At 36.0% G+C, this 23,795-nt stretch overlaps 1 protein-coding gene across 8 annotated transcripts in view; it reads right to left on the bottom strand.

Annotated features, from left to right (window-relative positions):
* The window catches only part of DOP1A (DOP1 leucine zipper like protein A), a 64,409-nt gene that overhangs the window by 10,778 nt on the left and 29,836 nt on the right, over nucleotides 1–23,795 (bottom strand). For 6 of the 8 annotated variants that reach the window (XM_061460400.1, XM_061460394.1, XM_061460396.1 and 3 more), the window contains exons 13-31: nucleotides 23,533–23,562; nucleotides 22,886–23,119; nucleotides 19,650–20,274; nucleotides 17,234–17,508; nucleotides 16,465–16,617; nucleotides 11,968–12,068; nucleotides 10,447–10,706; nucleotides 7,774–9,781; nucleotides 7,549–7,660; nucleotides 6,472–6,648; nucleotides 4,718–4,843; nucleotides 4,264–4,398; nucleotides 3,743–3,798; nucleotides 3,136–3,240; nucleotides 2,417–2,483; nucleotides 1,978–2,122; nucleotides 1,450–1,529; nucleotides 784–893; nucleotides 460–609 (exon numbers count right to left, since the gene is read on the bottom strand). In XM_061460400.1, the coding sequence (XP_061316384.1) occupies nucleotides 460–609; nucleotides 784–893; nucleotides 1,450–1,529; nucleotides 1,978–2,122; nucleotides 2,417–2,483; nucleotides 3,136–3,240; nucleotides 3,743–3,798; nucleotides 4,264–4,398; nucleotides 4,718–4,843; nucleotides 6,472–6,648; nucleotides 7,549–7,660; nucleotides 7,774–9,781; nucleotides 10,447–10,706; nucleotides 11,968–12,068; nucleotides 16,465–16,617; nucleotides 17,234–17,508; nucleotides 19,650–20,274; nucleotides 22,886–23,119; nucleotides 23,533–23,562 (4,949 nt within the window). The remainder of the gene's footprint in view (nucleotides 1–459; nucleotides 610–783; nucleotides 894–1,449; nucleotides 1,530–1,977; nucleotides 2,123–2,416; nucleotides 2,484–3,135; nucleotides 3,241–3,742; nucleotides 3,799–4,263; nucleotides 4,399–4,717; nucleotides 4,844–6,471; nucleotides 6,649–7,548; nucleotides 7,661–7,773; nucleotides 9,782–10,446; nucleotides 10,707–11,967; nucleotides 12,069–16,464; nucleotides 16,618–17,233; nucleotides 17,509–19,649; nucleotides 20,275–22,885; nucleotides 23,120–23,532; nucleotides 23,563–23,795) is intronic. The other 2 variants (XM_061460401.1, XM_061460397.1) reach the window with 1 other exon arrangement.

The following is a 23,795-nucleotide window of genomic DNA, read 5'->3' on the forward strand; positions in this document are numbered from 1 at the left end:
AGGCTCTGGGAGACCTTAGAGCAAATTCCAGTACCTAAAAGGGGCCTGCAAGAAAGCTGAAGAGGGACTTTTCACAACGGCATGTAGCGACAGGATAAGCGGAAATGGCTTTAAATTGAAAGAGGGGAGATTTAGATTAGATATTAGGAAGAAATTCTTTCCTGTGAGGTAGTGAGGCACTGAAACAGGTTGCCCAGAGAAGCTGTAGCTGCCCCAAACCATTATGCGATTCTATAAAATGTCAATCATTTTTTCTCATAGAAAAAGTCCATCTTGAAAGTGAAAAAAATAACTTGTGCATAGAAATACATCTTAGGTAAGCAAGTTTCACATTTCACATGGTAATATAAAACTGAGTTCTGTTGGGAAATTTTGTTCTACTTTATACATGCTCTTGTGTAATGGTATACATAAAATTTGTAACAGCTATCCGTATGAGCAGGAAATAGAAAGTCTTACTGGTTAACACACGAAGCATCCATCTGGAAGAAACTGGAATCCATAAAAAGGTCAAATGCTTCTTTTTTCCATGCTCTCCTTGTATACTGATACCCACTAAGACTGCTTAATAACTGGACACAGGCCCGATAGCTGGATGCATTGTGAGCACTGAACAAAACAAACCAACAAAGAAAGTCAACATGAAACAATTTTGAATGGTTACTTTGTAGAAAGACTGACAGATATCTAATACTTGTCATGCCTGTTTCAACTTAAGTGTTACCCACCAAATTTCAACTGGCTGTAGAGATCTACATCAATTCAACAAATTGTAAAAGATACCTGTGATTGCGGAGGTAGGGAACAACATAGTGCATAATATTTACAAGCAAAGGAATAACCCTCTCTTTTTCATCACTGTAGAAAACCATATCCAAGAGATGAGCCAAAACCTACAAAAAGAGAGAAAAATATGTTATCATGCACTCTCCAATTACTTTTTATCTACCTATTCAGCTTTTTTCTTTTTTAATAGTATCTTTTACTGAATATTCAAGTTTATGATAGAAGTGATCAAATTTCAGGTACTATACAAAATCCAGAGTATTAAGATCTCATCATTTTTAAAACTAAGGTAAAAACACAGAAGCATAAGCTCCTGCACAAAGGATTCTACAGATTAAGATACAAATATAAAAATGATCAAAGATTGACTGCAATTATCAACATTAAATAACACATACCACTAACAACACACAAAGGTTGCCACCAAAAAAGTTTCCCATACTACACATCTGAAAGGCCACACTTTACACCTCATCCATCTCACTGAATCTTTATAACTGGCTTAGTCACAAAGTTTTATATTTGTTACATGCCAGGACCTAGAATCCAGGTCATATCAGTGTTTCCCATAGCATCTTTTTCCCTAAGCTTCTAGTCCAAAGCTTTTCACAATACAAAAGTTTATTATAAGGCAGTATTTATTACATCTGAAGAGACATTTACCTCAGAAAGTAAGGTCAATGCATGGACACTATAAACAGATGGAGTAATGTTTGAAGTTTCCATTGCTGGAGACAACATATCTAAAAGATAATAAAAAAATGTCCAAAGTTAGTTTTCTTAAGCCAATATTTACCTTACAAGCATATTTTAATAGCATATATTTTGAAGAGGTACAGACTTTGCCAGACACACTGTGTAAGACATGAATGCATGAACGACACAGAAGCATTTTTAATGTATCGAAATACAGCAAAGCTGTCATCTTTGTTCATTTTGGCCTGATAATTAATCACAGAATCCCAAGGGTTGGAAGGGATCTCAAAAGATCATCTAGTCTAACCCCCCTGCAACAGCAGGGTAACCTAGAGTACATCACACAGGAACTTGTCCAGGCAGGCCTTGAATATCTCCAATGTAGGAGACTCCAAAACCCCCCTGGGCAACCTGTTCCAGTGCTCTGTCACTCTTACAGTAAAGAAATTTTTCCTGAAAAATGTTTTGTTTAAAATAAAATTAAAATGAAACTACCTTCAACATCTGATTCTAAGTTGTTTCCATCAACCATAATCTTGGGGGAAGGCTTAACCTCTAAGTTTCGTCTTAGCCAAGTAGTCTGCTCCAAGGAAGAACCAGCAATTGCCCCAATGGCATCCACTATCTTGTGCGTTACATCCTGGTATGAGAAAGAAACCAAGCATTTTAAGGATTTCGTGCAGAAGGACTGTATTTGTTGTCCTGACCCATTCTGTAGCAGTATGGAACTGCTTTCAAATCACTTCTATATTATCAGTGATTAATAACTCCATAGAAAATGAGATCTTTTTTAACAGATTACAAATAGTATTAAGTAGAAGATACTAAAGAGCCATTTCTGACTACAGAACTGATGTATCAGATAATTCTGGTACATTCAAGCATTTATTGTTCAATATTTTCAAAAGCGATACACACAAAATACATTTCTTACCTGGAGATCCCTTTGATCTTTCTTATTCTCCAGGCTTGGGTTTTTCATAATGAACTCATTAAGAACACTGAAAAAAAGTAGATAGATTTTCTTCTCACAGTACATTATTCAGTAACTTTAAGGCCTAGGGCAAATCTAGATATATTTATGTGCACAATACTTATTTATTAAACCTTCAGTCACTGCTATTAACAATATTCTTAAAAACATCCTTTCAGGTTTAAGTTAATTTTGATCATACCCTAATACTTTATCAAGAACATATTTTGCTAGACTATACACAAAAGTAACTTTAAAGACACTTTAATAGGGAAGATAAATTCCAGAAATTAAAGAAAATGGTCCTTGTAGCTTTATGCAGAAAACCACAGTTAACATTTATTTCTAACAATCCACAAACAGCTTTCATGCTGAGAATGAACCCTTTCTGTTGGCTGAAAATCTACATATACCTAATAAATAGTCATTGTAGTTATTTTCAAAGAAAAATCAGAAACTTTAGCCTACTGTTTGAAGAGCCTGAATTGCTTAAATAAACCATAAAGTAAGACTGTGGCTTATATTGTATTATACTGTAAAAATGAATATATGTTAAGCATTCCTCAGCTCTACCATTCAAAAATAAGTGGCAGAGATTTGAAAACATTAAAATTTCAAGTATGATTTCATATATTTAGATTTGAGCTTATTTTGAAACTGCAAATATCAAGAGCACTTACCCAAGTATGAGAAATTGTCCTGGAGCTGGAAGACCAACCTGGATGGAATCTTTTAATAGAAGCAGCAGTGCTGCCCAGCTATCTACTAAGCTGGTCACTGGAATCCTAAAAAAGAGAGATAGATGCAATGGCAATAAAATCAGCATCTCCCCCAGGTATTCCCCATTTTCTTTCTATCTCACAATTCTACTGTCAGATATTGTGAAATCCACATTCATATCGACTCTTTGGTTTTCTGTTTAATATTAGGTGCATACATCAAGTTATTAAGAAAAGGAAGAACAGTGTACTCTAAAGACATGCTTTTCAGAACAAGGTTGGAGTGGTACTAATCAGTTACAGCATATTTAAGATCAGCTATCCTTGGGCAGGGGGCAGACTTCCTGCAGAATTCTCAGGTGAGGGAACAAAGGTGATGTAAAAGGAAGGAAGTCACAAAATAAATTACTTTTTTTCTTTATGACACCTACAGTTCAAAACCATTCTTTCCTCATGGTTTATATTACACAGGTTATTTCTCACCCTAAGGATTATGAAAAGATGTAAAATATTCAAATTGACCATCTGTTTCTTGGTGACAGAAATATAATTTAACTTCTTGTCTTACCTTTGAGTATAGGCATAGAAAAACTGCAACATGCAGACTTCCAGTGAAAGATGTTTCTAGAAAAAGATAGAAAACCTGTGTCAAAAGGAAGAAGAGACCTTTTCTCCTCACTTCCCAGGGCAAAACTGATCATACTATAATGTTACTGCAGTGTCTGAAGATATAGCTTGACTCATTAACAGGATATTACAAGTGTCCATTCAGACATCTCTATAAAAATATATTTTGTTCCCTCTTTTCCCCACTTTTCCTCTTTGAAAAAAAAATAAAATAACCTGCTGCTATGGTAAGCACATGTTTGCTAATGTAAGCAGTAAACAGGATTCTGGAATTGTTCAGTAAATGGTAATGGCTTAAGGAGGTATGACTTCCCTTCAGAAGTTCATCCATCTATTAGATATTGTGAAAATTTTCCACATTGTACTGCTCAGCTTTGTGAATGAAGTTCCCACATCACCAGTGTTCTAAGCTTCAGTAAGAGGACACTCAATAAATCAATAGCACCTCTATAGTTTTCATACCTTGTCCTTTGCTATGGCTGGAGGCTGCTTCAAAACCTCTTTCACTGTTTGTATAACAGTCTCTGTTCTCATAACACTGATAGAGCGAACTAGCTCAACCAGTAGAAGTTGCTCTTCACCTGCTGTAGGAATAACCTAAAAGAATCAAACGTATGCCACAGATTATCATCATAGATCAAAATTAAAGCAGCTAGCCTCATGGGATTGAAATGTTACTCTCAGACCATTTAGAGACTTGGAATTACTTCTCTTTCTGAAGAATTCAGGAATATTATCCCTTCTAAAATTAACTGGTGGCTCCCTACAGTACAGCTGCTAATTAGAAATATAACTACTCTCCAGATTTCGTACTATGTATTTTTTCACTGGAATGTCTCAATTTTCTTCTTCCTGCTGCTAAACAACTTGGGAGGTATTACCACTATTTGAAGTGACCATAGTAGTATAAACATACCGTTGTCCTGGAAGTATTTTTATTCTGCCTCCTTTCATTCCATACAAATGCAATAGCAGCCATGAAATGAACACCATGATTCATTGAAATTGGACCCAAAAGTTCAAGAATCTGCTGCCTCAAATTCTGAAATATGGAAGCAGAACACATATACCTTTAGATAACCATCTCAGCATTATGTTCAAAACAGCTAGCTATAAAGCCATACTTAGAAGGTAATTATCACTAGTTTTTTTATAAAAATGGAAGGATACACTCAGAGGGTTTATAAAGCCATAATTTACATCTGATGCTCTTCAATCGTGTTATTCATGACTAGGACAAGGGAAAATAAAATACACTTGTTAAATCTGCAAATGATAATGAAGTAGGAAGCAACTGATAGAAAGGTACAGAACTAAAAATAATCTGACAAACTCAAAAAGCATCCTAAAGAAAGATACTGCAATAAAGCCTTGGTCTTTGCATGCAAAGGTAAGCATACACATCAGTGATTCAGGATGAGAAACTATTTAGACAGTGGTGCTACAGAAAAAAGTCTTGGGATTATAGTGAATTGCAAACGCACCATGATAATTTTGCAAGGAAGGGGAAAAGAGCATTCATAAACAGCAACACTTATGAAAGGCATTAAATATTTCCCCTGAGGGAAGACACCATATACCATGTCCAATTTGGACACCTTACTTAGGGAAATGTACCACAAACTGCCAGAACTCAAACTACAAAAAGAAAGACAAGTGCTATGGACTATGACCTCCAACAAGGGACAGAAATGGGTTTGTATACAGTCAGGAGAAAATCATTAAGTTGAAATATAATAGTTATCAAATGCGTACATGGTAATTAGGAAGAAGAAAGGAAGATGATGCTCATGTTTGCCATACACAGTAATGGACTTGCTTTGTGGCAAGCAAGATAAAGATTAAGAAGGAGGCGTGGTGGAGAAATCCTAAAAGAAAGAATATGATGATCTGGGAGACTGTAATATTCACTGCTGGAAATCTCCATAATGGATTTTTTAGGCGTGTCAGACGTTATTTAGGTACACGTAGGTCAGAAAAAGCATTTCCTGAGCATTGTCTTGACCTGTTTTCTGGGATAGGAAGACTTCAGACAAAAATGCACTTTATCTGTTTTCTGAAAGCCATTTTTACCTTGATCAGAGATATTTCAGTAGGAATTGTCTAAGCTTACAGGAAACTGCTATACATGATCCCAGAGCTTGCCTATACACTTTTTGCGCCTGCAAAGCCCAGCTGCCAAAGCAACCTAGTTGTAGTGAAGCTTAAAAAGCTTGTTTAGACACACAATGCTATAAAATTCCACAATTTCATGTCCTTTAACCACATCCCTCAACTCCAAGGCAGCTAAAAAAAGCATTACCTGAAAGCAACAAGGTGAAAAAGTAAAGTAACCTATCCTGATACTACATCAAACAAGCTGAATTCAAACTGGACTTTTTAATATATAGGACATGTTGAACGCTTAATGAGCAGCTTTATTTTTTTTTCTAAGACAGATTGCATTTTCTTTATAGAAAGAAAGAGGTGAGACATTGTTGTCTTGAGTTGATATACTCAAATTGAAAAGCAGATTCAATACCCATTTGTAACCCCCTTGGGTTTGATTGGATGAGTAGATGAGGACAAAGGTATTAAAATTCAATTTACATTTAAGGCAATGGAATTTGATTTAGTTTGACAGAGGTTATTAATGAACAACTTAAACGACATTATCCCTGATATTCTGACCTTTGTTGAGCCAAGATTAATAGTGGTAATGGATGCAGCAGCAGCAGTTTTCTCTGAAGAATCTGCAAGGTGAAGGATGCTCCAGAGCAAAGTCACAGAAGACATGATCATATGCAAGATAGACAGGATCCCATTTCGTGCTTCAATCAAGTGCTTCTGATCTACGTTAACCAAAAGCTATTGGATTTAAAAGGGAGAGAGGAGTAAAAGCATTAAATATCTCTATAAATAGCATAAATAAAATAGTGTAAATTTAGACTTAATGGTCATGGAAGCTTTCAACCCTAACAATTTTGTTAAACATTTTTTCTATAATTCTTACAGTATGTACAGGTCTGAGTCTATTAAAAATAACAGTTACAGAATCTTTTGAATCAATTGTACAATATCAAATGTATTCTGAACATGTGAGCCCTCATGTTTATAGCAATCAATTCTGTATCATCTATCTATACCTTTACAAAAACAATTTCAAAATTTTAAGTGTAAAACTAATACTCTAGGCAAAATTATTTATTTGCACAGATAATAAATACTTTTCAGTTACTTTTGAATGAATGGAACAACAACAACAAAAAAGTAGATACAAGATTGCAGAGAGAGCAGGCTAAAAATTCTCTTGCAGAATACAGGCCAAATTCTTAACAGAATCTTTGCTAAGAATATCAGATCTAAAAATATTGCTTGACTAAAGACAAATCATGAATATACAGAAGGAACAGAAAGGGAATGTTTTGACATACTGCAAGATGAACACAGTCCCACCAGAAAAGTAACAAGTTATGCATCAGTCTGGGGAGTTTCACAAAATGAAGATAGCTCGCTAGACAGACGGTAGTTATTTCAGGGTAACCAAAAAAAAAAACCCAAATAACAAACCAACCAAGAAAAAAAACCACCAAGTATGTTTAGTAGAAAATAGTTTGTCTGAGCTGCATGTATGATCAATAAAAAAACATACTTATAGCTAAGACAAGCTCTTTATTTGGTATTTCCCTCACCCAGATCTTCATATCTGCTAATATAACCGCAGTCTTTAATTTGACATGTACTACATAGACACCCAGATAATTTTACCTGATGATACTGAGTTGATGGATCCAAGAGGCAGTAATGAATTATTGTTGTGATCCCTTCTAATAAAGTAAGAACCATGTCTGGGGGAGTGACTGATGCCATCCAAAGAGGCCTAAAACGAGATTAATTTTTTTTTTTTCAGAACAAGTTAATCTGGTTGTAAAGTAATTCAACATAATAAATCTGCTTAAAAAGATTATACACCTCTACATACCATACACATACCTATTATCAGATAATCCTGTTTCATATTTATACTGCTGAATTAAGTTATCCAAGTTCCTGCAGAGCTGAAGAGTCACTGAAACAACCACCCTTTGAAGAACTTTTCCCATGTAAGGCAACGTAGAAGTGATAAGGCCAATCCACTGGGGATGCATTTTACAGGCACAGTGCTGGTGTAAAGCTCGTATCACTGCGCAGAGAAACATGCCTTGGCAGGTTATTGGCTGGGAATGTAAATACTGAAGAGAAGTCATCGGCTGCTGGGGACCAATGTGCTCCAAGTCTGTTATGACAAAGTCAAAGCCCGTTTCATTTTCCTCAGGCACAGTCATTACTCTGTGTTCCAGCACAATCAGCCTCTGGAGTACTTTTAAAAGCTGGGACTGCAGAGTACTACCATTGTCAAACTCATCTTCAGAAAAATTTATAAGGCTGTCTTCAGAGTAACCTTCCTCTACAGCCACTATGTTTTTTCCAGCCGTCTTTTCGCTATGCCATTTCTGTGCACTGAAGATAGAAGAGAGCAGACAATGCAGGATCACCTTCTGTACCTTGCACTTGGACAACATGTCTGAAATAAAACTTGGAAAGCCCTTTGCAGAGCTTTCTATCACTTTTGCCAACTCAGCAAAGAGAAGTGTCAGAATTTCTATACTCATCATTTGCATATTACGGTTTCCTATTAGATCTTGTGAGGTTACTTTAACATGAGTTGGATAGTGGCTCCGCATATAGTATAAACACAAGGAGATGAGAATTTCTATGTACATAGAACTCCTAAAGTTATGGTTAGAATCAATGGGGATGTGACTATAGAAATCCTTGCCCATAACAGATATCCGATGCCTGGCGAGAAGATTCTGGAGCAACGAAAGCTGAGGAGTGTATGCATTATTGACACTGGTAGTGGAGATAGCACTTACAAAAGCCGAAGGATTTGTTTTCAGAATTGCTTTAATTGCAGAAAAAGCATACAATGTCCTTGAAGAGTCATAGAGCTGGAGATAAAGCAGCACATGTTGATACAATGGATGGATATTAAAGTTGGGAGATTTTCGCACTCCTGGGGACCCCACATCACTTTCTATTTCTGAAATTTCTCCTTCTCCGCAACTGTACCAGTTTTCTAAATCAAGACCATCACTAAAGAAGATGTTTGTTTGTTTAAGCTTTTCTGATTGTGCTTTCTTCTTTTCTTCATCTTTCTTTTTGGCTATTTTCACCTTAGGTTTTGCACCTGGTTGCTTACCAGCTTCTTTTACAATTGTTTCTTTTTCTGACATTTTTTCTGGTAGCTTTCCTTTAAAGCTGAACTGGATACTACTGTGGCTTTGCTTTCTGGACTTTGATTCAGTGGAAGAAAGAGTGAGATCAGAGAGGGACTGCTGGCTTTCTGCAATACAGGGTGAAGAGTTATTTCTAGAAATTTCATCTCCTAAGCTCTCAAGTCCAGTCTCAGTTGAGGCCGATAGCACTTGGGAGCTGTCGTTACTAAGCAAACTACTCTGGCTACTTTGAATATTTTGATCTTCATTTTTTGTCACCTCCACAGAGTTATCCAAAGGACTGAATTTACATGAAGTATCCTCAGAATGCAGCCTATGTTTAACTGGTTCAGCCTCTTCTCCAAGATCGCTTACAACTTTGCATATAAGATCTGTAACCACTTGTTGCACAATTTCATCAGGTGAGTCTTCTCTCAGAGTCTGAGAGCTATCTTGAGCACTCAGGCTTTCTGTTTCCACTTCATAACTAATGTTGTCTCCAGTAGATGACTGGGAACAGCCAGAGTCAGAACTCTGCAGTATTTCAACTTGATGGTCAGGAAGGTCAAAGTCAGACACAACCATTGGTATAGTCTCACTGCTGGTACTTAACAAAGAAAGCCTGTCACTCAGAGGGTTGACAGTCAGGCTGAAGTTCTCCATTTCATCCATAGTAAGTTGTTTTTCATTGCCTTCTTTGGGTATAATAAGTTGTTCTTGGCTTACAGGCACATGCGAAAATGCTTAAAGATAAGCAAAATAAAAAATTATAAATGTAATACTTTGGTTTTCAGAATTTAGAATTAAAAAATTGAATTTAAACTATTAATAAGACTTCAAATTATATAGGCATTGTAAACAGTGTCTTTCCACTTCACATCAGAAAAAGAATAATGTTATGGCAACAACACGCATTCACATAACCAAAGCAAGATTACTTTAGCAGTAGACCGTAGCAAAATGATATAGTTCTCCCATGAAACCTTTTGCCATCTTATCTGATTGTGTTTTCATAAAAAAGAATTCTTAGTATGCGACTAAGATTACACAATACATACAAATGCCTTCAAACTTATCAGTATGTTTTCAGTCTGCCCCACATTAGAGGTCCTAATTCATAAAAGCAGTTAATTTCATGATTTTCAAGCCATATTCTTAAGATCTACTGAAATCTAGTTGTGCATTAAAATACTTGCATATCATCTTAATTTGAGAATAATAAAACTTTCAATGATGCTTGGGATATCCAAACTTAGAAAAAACACGCACAAATGCACATATTATAGCAGTAACTATTCCAGCACTTCATTTTGCCAGTTACGCTCAAAAATTCCTATGTTTTTAATGCTGCATGCAAATAACAAAGAAATTAAATAAGGAATTTCCTACAGTCTTCTTATGTACATACCATCAGCACAGCTAAACTTCTGCATAAAATGTTTTTCATTTTCTTCTTCAGGGTGATAGGGAGATTTAGTCCAGTAACATTCAGCTTGTACTCGCTGAACAGAAACTCGCTGAGTTTTTGGATGGAGAAGCAGTAGGAGCAAAGGTTCAAGAACCCTTGCAATATCATGTCTTTGAAGCACCTGATTTAACCAGGCTTGTCCCACTGACCACGTAGAACCATCCAAGCTATTAAGGCTGTCCAGCATGATAAACAAAGATCTAGAACAGAAAGAAGAATGAACCTAGCATAAACTCTAAACTACTCACAGAATAATCCCATTTTTATCTGATATATGATAAATTTCAGCATGTCAGTACCTACTCAAGTGTCTTCTCCGTATTATATAGTATTTTCTTTGGAATTCAAGCTTTTCAACCTGAAATTCTGTATTTTACTCTAGCCTAATGAAGAAAAGGCCAGAAAGAGCTAGTGATAAAGACAGTTAAGACAGCTGCTCCAATAGCAGCAGTTGTATAGTCAGTTCAAGTATTTGTACAGCTACTAATAAAACAAACTGTAGTTGCCAAATAACTGCTAGTTTTAAAGATAAAACTTTAAAAGCCAATTCACACAGATGCATGGGAAAGAGAAGACAACTTATTCAAAGATTTTTCAAGAACGGAGAAGGGAAATATACTTGACAATTCAGCACTCCCTACTGTCATTATTTTCTTCTTTCAATAGTTTTAGCCTTTAAAATCCTTCTGAGACTTGCAGAAAAACCAATATATATTGGACTCTGAATTTATCTGACTGTTTTACATTCTCCAGTAGTAGACATTCATTCGCTCTTTGCTGTATGAACAGAATTTATCACCATGTCTGCAATGAGTGACAATATCAAGGCAAAGAAATGACAATATTTAACTCTGCTTCCTACAGCGAGGAATACATTAGGAAATTTAAATAAGCACTTTTCCACGTGTTAGCTGAGGAAGACAAGTTCAGCATCTGGATCATGCAGTTTTTTTCTAAGAAGGTAGTCCGATACCAGAACATACACCAGAAATCCTCTGCTTCTTGCCATGAATGACATGTTACACAAAACACATGTTAAACAAGGAAACTTCCTTGTTTTAGTGTTCATTTGTAATTTTGCTCTTAAGTGTTCTTAGCTTTACTGTTACATCTCTTTTCGTACAATTCACTTCTAGGTTGACTTCTCTTTCCTGTTTTTGTTTTTACCAAATCACAGCAAGAAATCACATATGTTCAATATACACTAATATTTTAACCACAGTGATGGTTAATTAATCATGTGACCATTCCTGTCCTACTCTTTACAGCTACCAGAAGAATTTCAGCTTACATAATCATCATTGTGAAAACAATTTTGTCTAACATGAATTAATTTCTTGTCCTCCTTCCTTGCTTTCAGAGTTCCCACTGTAGTTCTCTGAATTCTAAACACTCTATGCTTCCAGTGTAACGCAGTTCAAGCAAACTTATTTTAACTGAATCATGCTTATGATCACCAACCTGTCAAAGGTACGGCCAAAGGAAGATGACTTGTTAACATGAAGGTCACGGGTGAGATGCCATAGCACTGCAAACTTTGCATGAGCTTCCATTCTTATTTTCTGTGGACAAAATTATAAGTTAGATCTATCAGAATACAAAAGCCTCTGAGAAGAACTGGATAAAAAAATGCATACAGCAGCTTAAAAGATAAAATGAAATTCTTAAAATTAATTTTGTTGACTATGCATTCAAATCCTATTTTCTAACATTAAAAACAGTAGTGGGCAACAATAGGTCTCTGCAAACAATTTAGTAGCATGAAAGGATTCTCCCCCATCTTGATCTTGGCAGCCTTATTTTCAAAGTTTAGCTTGAAAGTTTTAAATACTTAATATAGTTTACTCTCACAGGTTGCACAGCTCTGTTTTCAGTGAGTTTATCTATCTGTATCAAGGCACTAGAAGACATAAAGAGAGCAGGAAAATACATGTAAGCTCTTCAATATGAAAAGTCAAGCATACAGAGGCAGAGAGAAGAAGCAGAAAAAGAAATTTTTACAGATAGTGTCTGGAATGGTACGATTAAATACAGTATGCATGGAAATAAGGGAATGAAAATAGGTTGGGTAGAGGGAGACAAGAATTTTCCAAGTAGCTTTGATCTAGATAGAGTTCATCACTAACATGCCAAATTTAGCTCTGGAACTTAGAGTTTTATTTGGACAAATAGGATATGCTTACTGCCCAAAGGACTTCCAATGACTAGCAAAAATATGCAGAATATTTAATGTGAAAGTAGTATTAAAGTAACAGTTTTTATACCTTTCTCTCTTTACTGTGACTGATCAAGACAGTGAGTTATTCTAGCAAGGCTGTAAATAATAGCAAATGCCATGCTATGGTATGAATATACAGGTACATGTATTAAAACCAACTTTATCCAAAAGACAAGGAAGTTACTAAGCACTTTAGGGGTAAACAGACAATCAGGATGGTTATACTGAATAAAACATGAAAATTAGTTTCAAATATAATCAGGACTTAAACTAAATTACTAGATGATAAGCACAGATGAGAGGAGGAAGATTTTCACTTTGTTGTTAAATATGTACTTAAAAGGAATGAACAGTAGGTATATTTACCTCTAATCAAAACGAGATCAAACTGTAACCTGTTAATGCCACTGTGACAATCTGGCATACTTCCAGACTTAATTTACAACACACAGCTAAAGTAGCTTTGGGCAGCTAATACAAGCAATATCTGCTTCAAGTAAAAGCTAGAAAAACTGAAATTTACAGAAAGGAGACAAGACAGATCACATCAAGCATAAACTAAAGGGAAAAAAAAAAAGAAACAGCAACATTCTGGAAAGTAAAGCAAATACCACGTGTATTTACTAAAAACATGCTTCTCACAGAGAAAAACACCTAAACCCCACACCACTGCTACAAAAAATATACAGTCACACGAAACAGCTCACTAACATCTGCTGAATAAAGAGTGAAAACACCAATTCTCCAACACATAACAGTAAGCCCTTGCAATCCCTGCTGGGAAGATGTAAGAAATCACTGTTTTCACAGTAGAGCTGGCAGATATGAGCAATTGCCATATCCACAGTCACAGCAGTTCACAGACCTGCCTAATAAGTAAAACTATAAGTCATCAGCAGTTTTATCAATATGCCAAGCTGTGAAGTGCAGTGACTGACAGACTGGCTCACATTCACTTTTGTTGACCTGGTTACTCTCTGGTAGAAAGACAAAAAGGTAGCTGCTTCTGAAGCCACAACCATGAGCTGGTAGAGCATATGAACAAGTAATTCTCTATTGTTCGTTCTGTTGAGGCTGTAAAAGCAGTTCATATACCTAGAATTTAAAGCATTACAAAGGCCTCAACTCAAATGTCAAATTGACAGCCTCCATCTGAAACAAATTTCTAAGGGACAGAGGGAAAGGAAAAAAACCTCCAAACCCCAAAACAAGCACCCATCATGAAAAGTAGAACTCCTACAAACAATAGTAAAAGCTAAGCATGTGCTTTATATATCAGGAAGCATAGCATAACTTTTGATAAGTGATAACATCTCCTACATAAGTCTGTTGCTAAATGCTGAAAAGCCCCCTTTGTCTAGCATAAGATTCATCACAGACCTAAGAAAAACACCACCTGTCAACAGTCTGAGTACCTGCCAGCTTCAAAAGGTTTTGAAACCATTATTTTATTGAATTGTCTAAACTGATAGCAAAACAGAAGCAAGCAACAGAATAACCATGATCACTTCTGAAAAACAGCCAGCAGTGAGATAAGAGACCTCTGCGTAGCCATAAGGAATGACAGAAATCCACAAAGGTGGGTCATGTGCAAACATTATAACCTGTGGTAGCAGAACAGGAGACAGAACAAGCGGTAAAATAACAAGAAGCCAAACTGTGTGGAAAGGAAAACAAGCAGCTCTGGTCACTTGAGAAGTTCTACCAAATTAGAGTCCATGGCTTTTGACATGACTGAGAAACGGAAAGTAAGACCTTCAAGAAAAGAGTAGCCTCAGTGCCCATGCTGCAGAGAAATGCACAGGCAACTCAGAAACCCAGATCCATGTCAATCAGAGCACAGCAGTCAATCACATTTCCCACAAAGACACGAACAATGGCAATTACTGGTAGACCAGTTCACTAGTTACCCCCTAAAACTGGCAAACATGACAGAAACAGAACCCAAATTTTCTAAGGACAAATAACTAGGTGTCGTGGTTTAAACCCAGTCAGGTAATTCGTTCGCTCACTTCCCCCCTTTTCTTGCCCTCCCCCTGCTCCCCGAGGGACAGAGAGGAGAATCAAAAAGAATGCAACTCCCACCGGTTGAGATAAGAACAGTTTAGTAACTAAGGTATAACACAGATCACTACTGCTACCACCAGTGATAATAATGATAAAGGAAATAACAAGGGAAGAGAATACAACACCTCAGCACCAGCTGACCGATAACTCGCCCCCCAAGCCCGACCAAGCACCGACCGATACCTCCTCCAACCCTGCAGTCTCCCAGCCCTTCCGGCTAACTCCCAGTTACATCCTGGGCATGACGTGCTGTGGTATGGAATAGCTCTTTGGTCAGTTTGGGTCAGGTGTCCTGTCTCTGCTTCCTCCTGGCTTCCCCTCCTCCCTGGCAGAGCATGAGGCTCACAAAGTCCTTGGCCAAACCAAAACATTGCTATCAGCTCTGTTCCCGAGCTGAAAGTCAAAACACTGCACTACACCAGCTACCAAGAAGGAGAAAAATGACTGCTACTGCTGAACCCAGGACACTAGGGAAGAGAGGGGCTACATGAGATTGGAGAAAAATTGTACAGAAGCCTCTTCATAGAAAAGTATCTAGTTATTGGAATTCCCCCACTTCCCAACACGGAGAAAGAATTTCACAGAAACACTTTATCTGGAAATAAATTAACCAAGACAAGCATCAGAACATGAAGCTCAAAACTGTATAGCACAAGTCTCTTTTTTATCTTCTATTTACATTAACTCTTAGAAAAGAACCAGAATCAGGTAATATAGAAACACAGTCAGAAAGACAAAAAAAAAAAAAGAAGAATAAAACCACCCCAACCAACCAACCAACCAAAAAAAACCCAAACCCCCACCAGCCAACTAGATTCACTGCTGGTTTAAAAGAGAAAGGAAAGTAAGGCTGAAACAGCAAATTAATAATATCAAATGCAGCAGACTAATATGGATGCATCTTACAGAAAGGGAAAGGAATTGAAAACAGATCTCAAACTGTAAAAACTAGGTGGTGACACAAAAAGAAAGGCAGCAAGAACATCACAGCTGAGAGAGAGAAAAGAGAAAGCAAAATGATAGATAAAGGGAGCCACAGACGACTGTCATAAAGAAGGAATGCAACTCCGTTATCAAGAAAAGCAACAGAGACTTGGTGATGAGAGTAAGTTGGCTGCTGCTCCTTCTCCCAGTTCTGTGGAGGAAAGGAAGCATAAAGTCTAGATGCTGAAGTAGCAGAAATCATTAGACAAGATGCAAGAATTAGATTAAATAGGAGAGAGCACGTCAGAGGACTGAACTGCAGTCAGTTAGGATACAGCAAAAAAAAGTGTGCTTAAATTTGATGAAGCTGTACAGGGAAAGAAAAGTGGTAAGGACAACTGGAATGGAATCTAGAAAATCCATATTAAATTCCTATGATTGCAAACACTTCATAGATCTGTGAAACACCAAGATGTCATGAAAACAGGGCTCAACTACTACAGACATAAGGTTAAGATTTCTTCTGAGTGGGAATATAGGAAAGAAGGTGGCAACGTCAAAGGGTGGACAAATCTGATGTTCTGCATGCAAGTAAAAAATAACCAGTATATTTAATGTTTGAATCAATGTAAGTCAACATTATTTCAATACTGAAGTTATTTATACCCTCCTCTAAGGTACCAAGTCCTCCTTCTAAACATCCTTAACTCATCTTTCAGTATCTTTTAGTAAACATAGGAACAACTTGCCTTGTCTCTGTGAGTCAGCTGCTGACTAATAACATCTTCACAAATGCTAGAAGATGGAACAAGGTTATGCAGCTGGTAGAAGAGCTCCACACTCTTCTGGTGATGCTGAGGAGTTCCATCACCCAACTGGTCCCAGAGAGTTAAAGCTATATGCTGTGTACATGAGAATAAAAGTGGCAAGAGACACAAGTGAATGAGTATCACGTCTTTTTTAGTTTCAGATGATGTTGAACAATATGCACTGATGGGAGACATCTGACGATAACATATGATCAATAGACAATCCATAGAACTATTACTTTTTGTTTGTACGTTGTATGAATATAAGGAATAGTTTGAAACACCACAGTAATTTACTATATATAAAAAAAAAAAAAAAAAAAAAAAAAAAATCAGTCAGAACTCTCAGGTATCTCCAGAAATAAATTTTCATCAAAATATAATTAACTATGTAATATGCCCTGCTGCTTGATTATCCTTTGGAAATTTCCTTCCATAAATTATACAAATGCAGAGTTTGTATTTTACCATTTATATTTTAAAAATATTAATTCAAACAAGGTTTTTCACCCAAGCAGTCAGGAAGATAATCACAGTGGGAAAACTTACTGTGTACTTTCATTTAGAGTCTAACAGGTTACAACTCTTACTAAAATACTCAGCAAGAAAATTTGGTTTACCATACCACAAATGGTAAAGTGGCCAAGACTGTCAGTTTTTACCAGGAAGAGAAGTCTAAAGAAAACAGCAATGAGATACTGCATTGTACCTTGAAGATATCTGTCTTCTCAGCCATATATCTCAGATTGCCTTGAGTAAGAGGAGGTCTGATAACCACAGCCACTCTTCCCTGGTTAGGGCTAAGAGGCTGAGCAGCTTCCACACTGTTCAGATTTTCTCCAGTGACAGGAGCAACAGACTGGGTCAATCCAACCAAGTCCATCACAAGGGAAATAGTAACACCCTGAACACTGAAATCACTTGCTTGCTTGCAAGCATTCATTAAAGTCTGTAGCCACAGCGGAGGTTGTACTTGTTCACAGTCTGAAATAAAAATCACAGAAGATACATTCATTTAAAAAAAATTAAATATGATCGTTTTTATTCTTATATCCTTTAATGATATGCACAATTGTCCTTTAACTTTTGTATTTCAACTTGTGGGTTCTATGGGTTTAGGAAAACGCATGCACGAGAAAGATAATTCTTCATGTAACTCTAAGATAACCTAATTAAGAATGCAATGCTTCAAACATTCACTAACCAAAAATAAATAGGAAAATTTGAACAAGGAAGAGAAAAAGAAATTTTATGGAAATGCATCCACAGGATTTAATGTTTTAAATAAAATTGTACTTTTATCAATTTGGACATTGTTTTATTCCCCTTTCTCCTTCACGAAATTCCTGACCAGCAATTAAGTCTGAATATTGTAATTTTTAGTCTGAATAATTCTGTAGTATTTTATATATATTATCTAAAATATTATTATATGTAATGTTAGATTACATAGAAATTATAGCATACATACATACTGAATTATTTACATATATTATTTATAAACTAAGTTTATACTGCCAAAAAAATAGATGTAAAATTTCCTGGCAATACTTTGAAAGTACCTGTGAAAACTGACATTTTGGGTGGCAGAAACTCGCTCCTTAGATCCTACTCTGATCATACTTATATCATACCCTGCTTTTACTGTAGGCAGTTGTTTTCCCCTTCTTACCATCCCCTCACATAATACTACACACTGGCCTGATAATGAAAGTGTCTTTCTCTGAAGTTCACAGTCAACTCTCCAAGTTGAATAATGTTCCCTTTTATTTTAGAGGTACCAAAGTACTCAGTCTTAAAACTTCAAATGGACCCTATTGATTGTGTTCCTAAAAAAAGGCAAATGCTTCTTATATCTGACAAAAGTGTTTAGTAGGCACAAATAAAGTTTCTATTTAGAATTAAGAGGACGATGCAATCTCTAATTTATATCCACAACAGTTAATTTTGCAATGTAAATTGGAGCCTAAATATACCTAACAATTCTATATAATGTTTTACAGTTTACAAATAAAAACATTATTCTGAACTCGAAGCTCAGTTCCTTAATTTCTTCAATTAAAAATAGCACACAATTATCTGAGAAATTAAGCATACAGCAAAATTTAAGCACTATTATGTTCTATCAATATCAGATTAATTTGGCTTAACAGATTGATGACTCTTGCTGTCGATTAAAGGCAGCTGGGTCACATCACTAATGCAAACCATCAAAACCATGTATAGAATTTAGGAACACTTCAATAAAACCAGCCTCTTTTACAGTACAAAAACATATCAGTAGTTGAAGAAAAGGCTGGTGTGCAAATTATGGCAACTATGCTCTCCATGCCATGTTCCACTGGCATTCTCTGTTATGGGAGGCAGAAGTCACAGACAAGAAATGTAACCAAAATTAGAACTGTAAATTGAAGACTTCACGAACTGATGGAAAGGATTGTCCATCTAAAATGTCCCATTTTACAGTAATCCAGAGCTGTCAACATCTGAATCACATTTCTGTATCTGTATCACATTTCTGTATTCTGCATCACACTTCATAAACCCCACCATTTTTTTTTGCTTTCTAACGCAACTGTAGCTAGAAGAACTGTTTGCAAGAACTGTTCCTTTAATAGAAGCAAAGTACTATTAATTTCTATCTGGGATGAGCTTTATTGGACAGAAGCTTGTAATTTCAGTGTATTGCACAAAGTGATCAATGTGCACATCAAAATCCAAAATTGCTAAAATGAAGCCAAAACTATACTTGATGTCAGCTGTAGTTACTACAAAACATGACAAGGAAAATATCAAGAGATCCACAGAGAGGAACATCTGAAAACCTAGATCCGACTCTCAGGCTTCAGTTTGCATAATTTATACTTGCCACCCCCATATTAATTAGTATCAAATCCCATGGCAGCAATAGCCTAAAACTCTATAAGAAAATAGTTTAGTTTCAAAAAAGTAAACCAACTGATACATAAGGAAACTTATATTACTGAGAGTAAGAGCAAAAAGCAATACATGCAAAGCATGAATATTATTTACTTCTTTTTTTTTTTTAAGCAAAAAAAAGGAGAAAAAAAAAGCCAACAAACAAACAATTTTAAAAGCATAGAACAAAGAAGAGTGCAGCTTACCAACTTCGGGCTTCCCAGGATGTAATTCCGAAGTACGGTTTCCTTCAGCAATGTAAACGGGGAAGCTTGAACATTCAAGATACAGCTGACAAGCAGCAATAAAGGCAGGAAGGTATTCTTTTGGTGTTTTTTTCTTGTTTGTTTTCTTCACTTTAGCATCACCCTGTGATTCTCTGTCCCATTTTGTGGTCTGTCCTTGCTCTTTAGTGGGGTCTAGCGGAAGCTCTGCCCCTAAGGGCTGAGACAAGGAATTACTCTGAATGATATACAGGTTGATAAATCTGGTTAAAAACTGTTGGACATATTCCAAACAGCACTGCATTGCAGTCTTTTGGATCGTTTTCCCACTTCGAGTTGCTGTCCCCTGTGTCATCATGGAAGAAGGCTGTACAATGGTTTCCTCAGACCCCACAGTTGATGCTGTCTCAGTCTCTGAGGATGTGCTACCAATAATAGGAATGCCAGGCACACCGTGACCTTCATTTAGTGCTCTATCAATGTCATCAGTTGTATCTGCCTGGTACTGTACAAACTCAGTGAATCCACTTTCTGATGATCGACTGCTTGGAGGATTTTCACCATCTTCAAACACATCATTAGGATTTTCAAGTGAAACTGACGGCACCTAAAATAAAAGTTTAACACTTGTTCAAAATGTGTTATTTAGGTTCTAAGGTGAAAATACTTATTTGATTTTCCATCCAAAAGCAACAGTTTCATTCCACAGTTTAAAATCTATTCATATAAATACATTTTATGCAAAATGATGTTTTGGTGTTTAGTAAACTTGCCAGACCAAGCTAAATATTATAAGAAAAAGCCTTGTTTATCAAGTAAAATACTTCAAATATTATTACATGAAGACATGTGATAGGCACAGGTATTATTAATTTATACAACATCATAAACCAAAATATTCACATATTAAAGGAAACCCCTGTCTTCCAGGAGGAAGCAGGACATCAAGCTATGTTGCTTATGGTATAAATCATTAAAAGAAAAATTCTTTTAATGATTTAGATTTTAACATGTTCTATAAAGGACAAGATATTTATCTGTTAATCAGAAACTGCTGCAGTCACAAAAGAGTGAAAAACACCTTCAGGCAAAGAAGACAAAAAGATGCCAGCCGAGAAGAACGGGAAGCAGTAAGGGATTAGGAAAAAGTATACATTTCTTTGATCACACTTTTCAAGTTTCCACTGCACAAGTAATCAAACACATTAGATATTAAATTATTTTAACCTAGGAACTGCCTAGATATACTACTAATAGAAGAATCACAACTACTAAAGTCTTGTCTCGTTGGGAAGGCAGGATCAGTGTCATTTAACATTACAACTGTAAGCTGACAAAATACCTTAAACAAGTGAACTGTGGAGCTGTAAATGAAGAATAAAATCTTTCATAATCTAAAAAACATTCTTCACCCTTCCACATTTATACTAATAAAGCTAGCCCAATTTCTCAGTAAAATTTATGTTCTCTGACTTAAGAAGTTGTCTGATAAATGCAGATGGAAACGTAATTCATAGATATATTTATCTGGTACAACTTCAACTAGCATCTTGCTTTTAATATACCAATCCTGAGATTTGGAAGTTAGGGATTTCTTTCAAATACAAGGCTATAATTATAAAAGAAGAAATAAACTTTCATGTAAAAACTACTAACCATTTTCAACTATAAAGAAAAAAGTAATCTCCTAGAAACAAGAAAGGTTGTTCCAGCAACAGCAGTTCATCCTGACTCATTTCACCTTAATTGCCTATCAGTTTAGAATATGCACAAGTCTGATGAATGAGTTCTACTAAAAAAGAACCCACAGCAGCTTTTTGGGCTGCTTTAACTCCCTGTAGTCTTGTTGGTAACTGGTAGAACAGTCTTTGCTTCCTGGTGAGAATGTGAGGTGAATAGGAAAACTTAAAATAGAAATGCATGAATAAGTGGGAGTAAATGCGGTAAAGAGCACTCCCACACACTTCTCATCTAGCTACCTTACTGGCAATGACAGATACTGCCTGAGACCTAGCAGGCCTAGAGGTTGTCTTGCTGTCTGACATCCTAATCACTAGATGCCTTACATAAAAAATTTGAGCAGAATCTAAAAATCTGAATAACTTTTATGAATAAATATAAACAGAGACATCATTATATATTGTATTTATTACATCTTGCTTTACCAGAGATGGCATAAGAATAAAAATTTGTTTGAGATAGCTTTCACTGCCTCCTGTGTTAACATGTACAAAAAAATCTTAGAAATCCATTAAAGACAACTCTGTCTTATAAAATACAACATAAAAAAGCTCAGGAATACGGTAATTAAAAATTTCACTCTATTTATTAACAGAAGCCATGGCCAGATAAGAATTGGTTGTAACTGAAAGAAAAAGGTGGCTGAAAGTTCAAAGGGCAACACCAATTAAGACAGGCTTTATTAAAAAATATATATAAAAAAATAAATAATAATAACAATAACAATAATAATAAAGTGGTGGATTCCCCAACATCAGAGACTTTTAAGATTCAGCTGGACAGGGTGCAGAGCCATCTAGCCTAGGTCATGCTTGCCTAGAAAGGTTGGTCTACATGATCCTTGAGGTACCTTCTAACCTGGTATTCTATGATTCTATGACTCATCCTTGGAGATACTCAAAACTATGCTGGATAGGATCTTAAGTTACCTGACCTAACTTCGAAGTAGAATCTAACTTTGAGATCAGCCCTGCTTTTAGCAGTGACCTGCAACTGTCACTTCCAACCTGAATTATTCTATGATATTCTTCTAGTTTCTTCAGCTGGAGAACACAGATTTCAAGACATGTCATTTAACATACCTGACAGAGCCATGGCTGCAAAGAACAAACATGACAATGTTAAAAGAGAGAAGAGCTGCTAGCTGGTTTGTTTCTTCTGCTTCTCTCTAAATTATTCTAAGAACAGTGACAGTAAAATAACTGATGGATATTAATCTGATGCACCTAAGTTAGATGAGAGGAAAATACATAACCAAAATAGAGAATTCTTTGAGTCCAGCCTTCTATGTGATCAAACTTCAAACCCTGATTAGGTCATTCTTAGGCCCTGATTCTGAAGTGATTTTCATATGTATGATATTAAATCTAGATAAACCAAATCTAATCAAAGACTCGTAGGCGGTTCAGCACAGACTTAGCCCATTTTTTCACATAAAAATCATTTTTCTGAGATGCTACAAAACAATAATCAGTTACCTTTTTATTTTCCCATTCTTTCATGGAGCTGCTGTGTCCACTAGGAAGCTGCAGGATACCTTCTGTGCCGGCAGATAACAATGGAGGTTGAACCTTACTAAGGATCTTTGAGCAGAGCCTGAGAGAATCAGTAAGCTCAGACAAGTGCAAAGTATGAAGATGGCTCGTCAATGCAGAAATCATCCTGAGCAACAGCTGAGGCAAGTGCTCTGTCTGTATTTCAATGTAAGTCTCCTAAAAAAGTAATAGTAAAACTCATCAGTTGCAACATCAAATTGCACCTTGAATGTTATCTTCTAAAACAGTGGCACTGTCAAGCAAATGGTAAGTATTCTAAACGTATGGAACACGGAAAAGTTAAAATTAATATCTTAACATTCAAGAGTAAAAAAATACATGCTTTACTTGAAAAAAAAACAAACCCACAACAAAATTAACTTTCTAGTTGGGTAACCAACAAATAGAAGTATTCAGGTCCCTTTCAGAATTTTACATCCTATTCATTACAGAACAAACACATTGCAAAACATAACAATAAGGCTAAAGAATGCTACTACTATTATTTTAATAACCTTAATATAAGAGTTTGAGAATGAAAGACAAACAAGTTATTAAGAACAAAAGCAAAAACAGGCTGATTGCCATACCTGACACAGCACTCTCATACTTCTAGTAGGCTTTGAAATGAGAAAGCAAAGAATTGAGGAAAGACAGGTACAGAAAAAACAGTTCCAACAGTCTTTGCTACATTAAGCAATGCCAACAGAAAAAGAAGGCACATCTTATCATGACACTTAAAAGAGCTTTATAAGAAAGCTGCACATCTAAACTAGCATATCAAGCTACGAAAGCCTATACTTGTAATTAATACAGTGTAGTTTTAGAGAAAAGAAATCGAGGACAGACCAAA

Source organism: Pezoporus flaviventris, unplaced genomic scaffold, assembly GCF_033815535.1.
Source record: "Pezoporus flaviventris isolate CSIRO_AGI_PZ_B2104156 unplaced genomic scaffold, CSIRO_AGI_Pfla_v1 ptg000031l, whole genome shotgun sequence".
Lineage (NCBI taxonomy): Eukaryota > Metazoa > Chordata > Aves > Psittaciformes > Psittacidae > Pezoporus > Pezoporus flaviventris.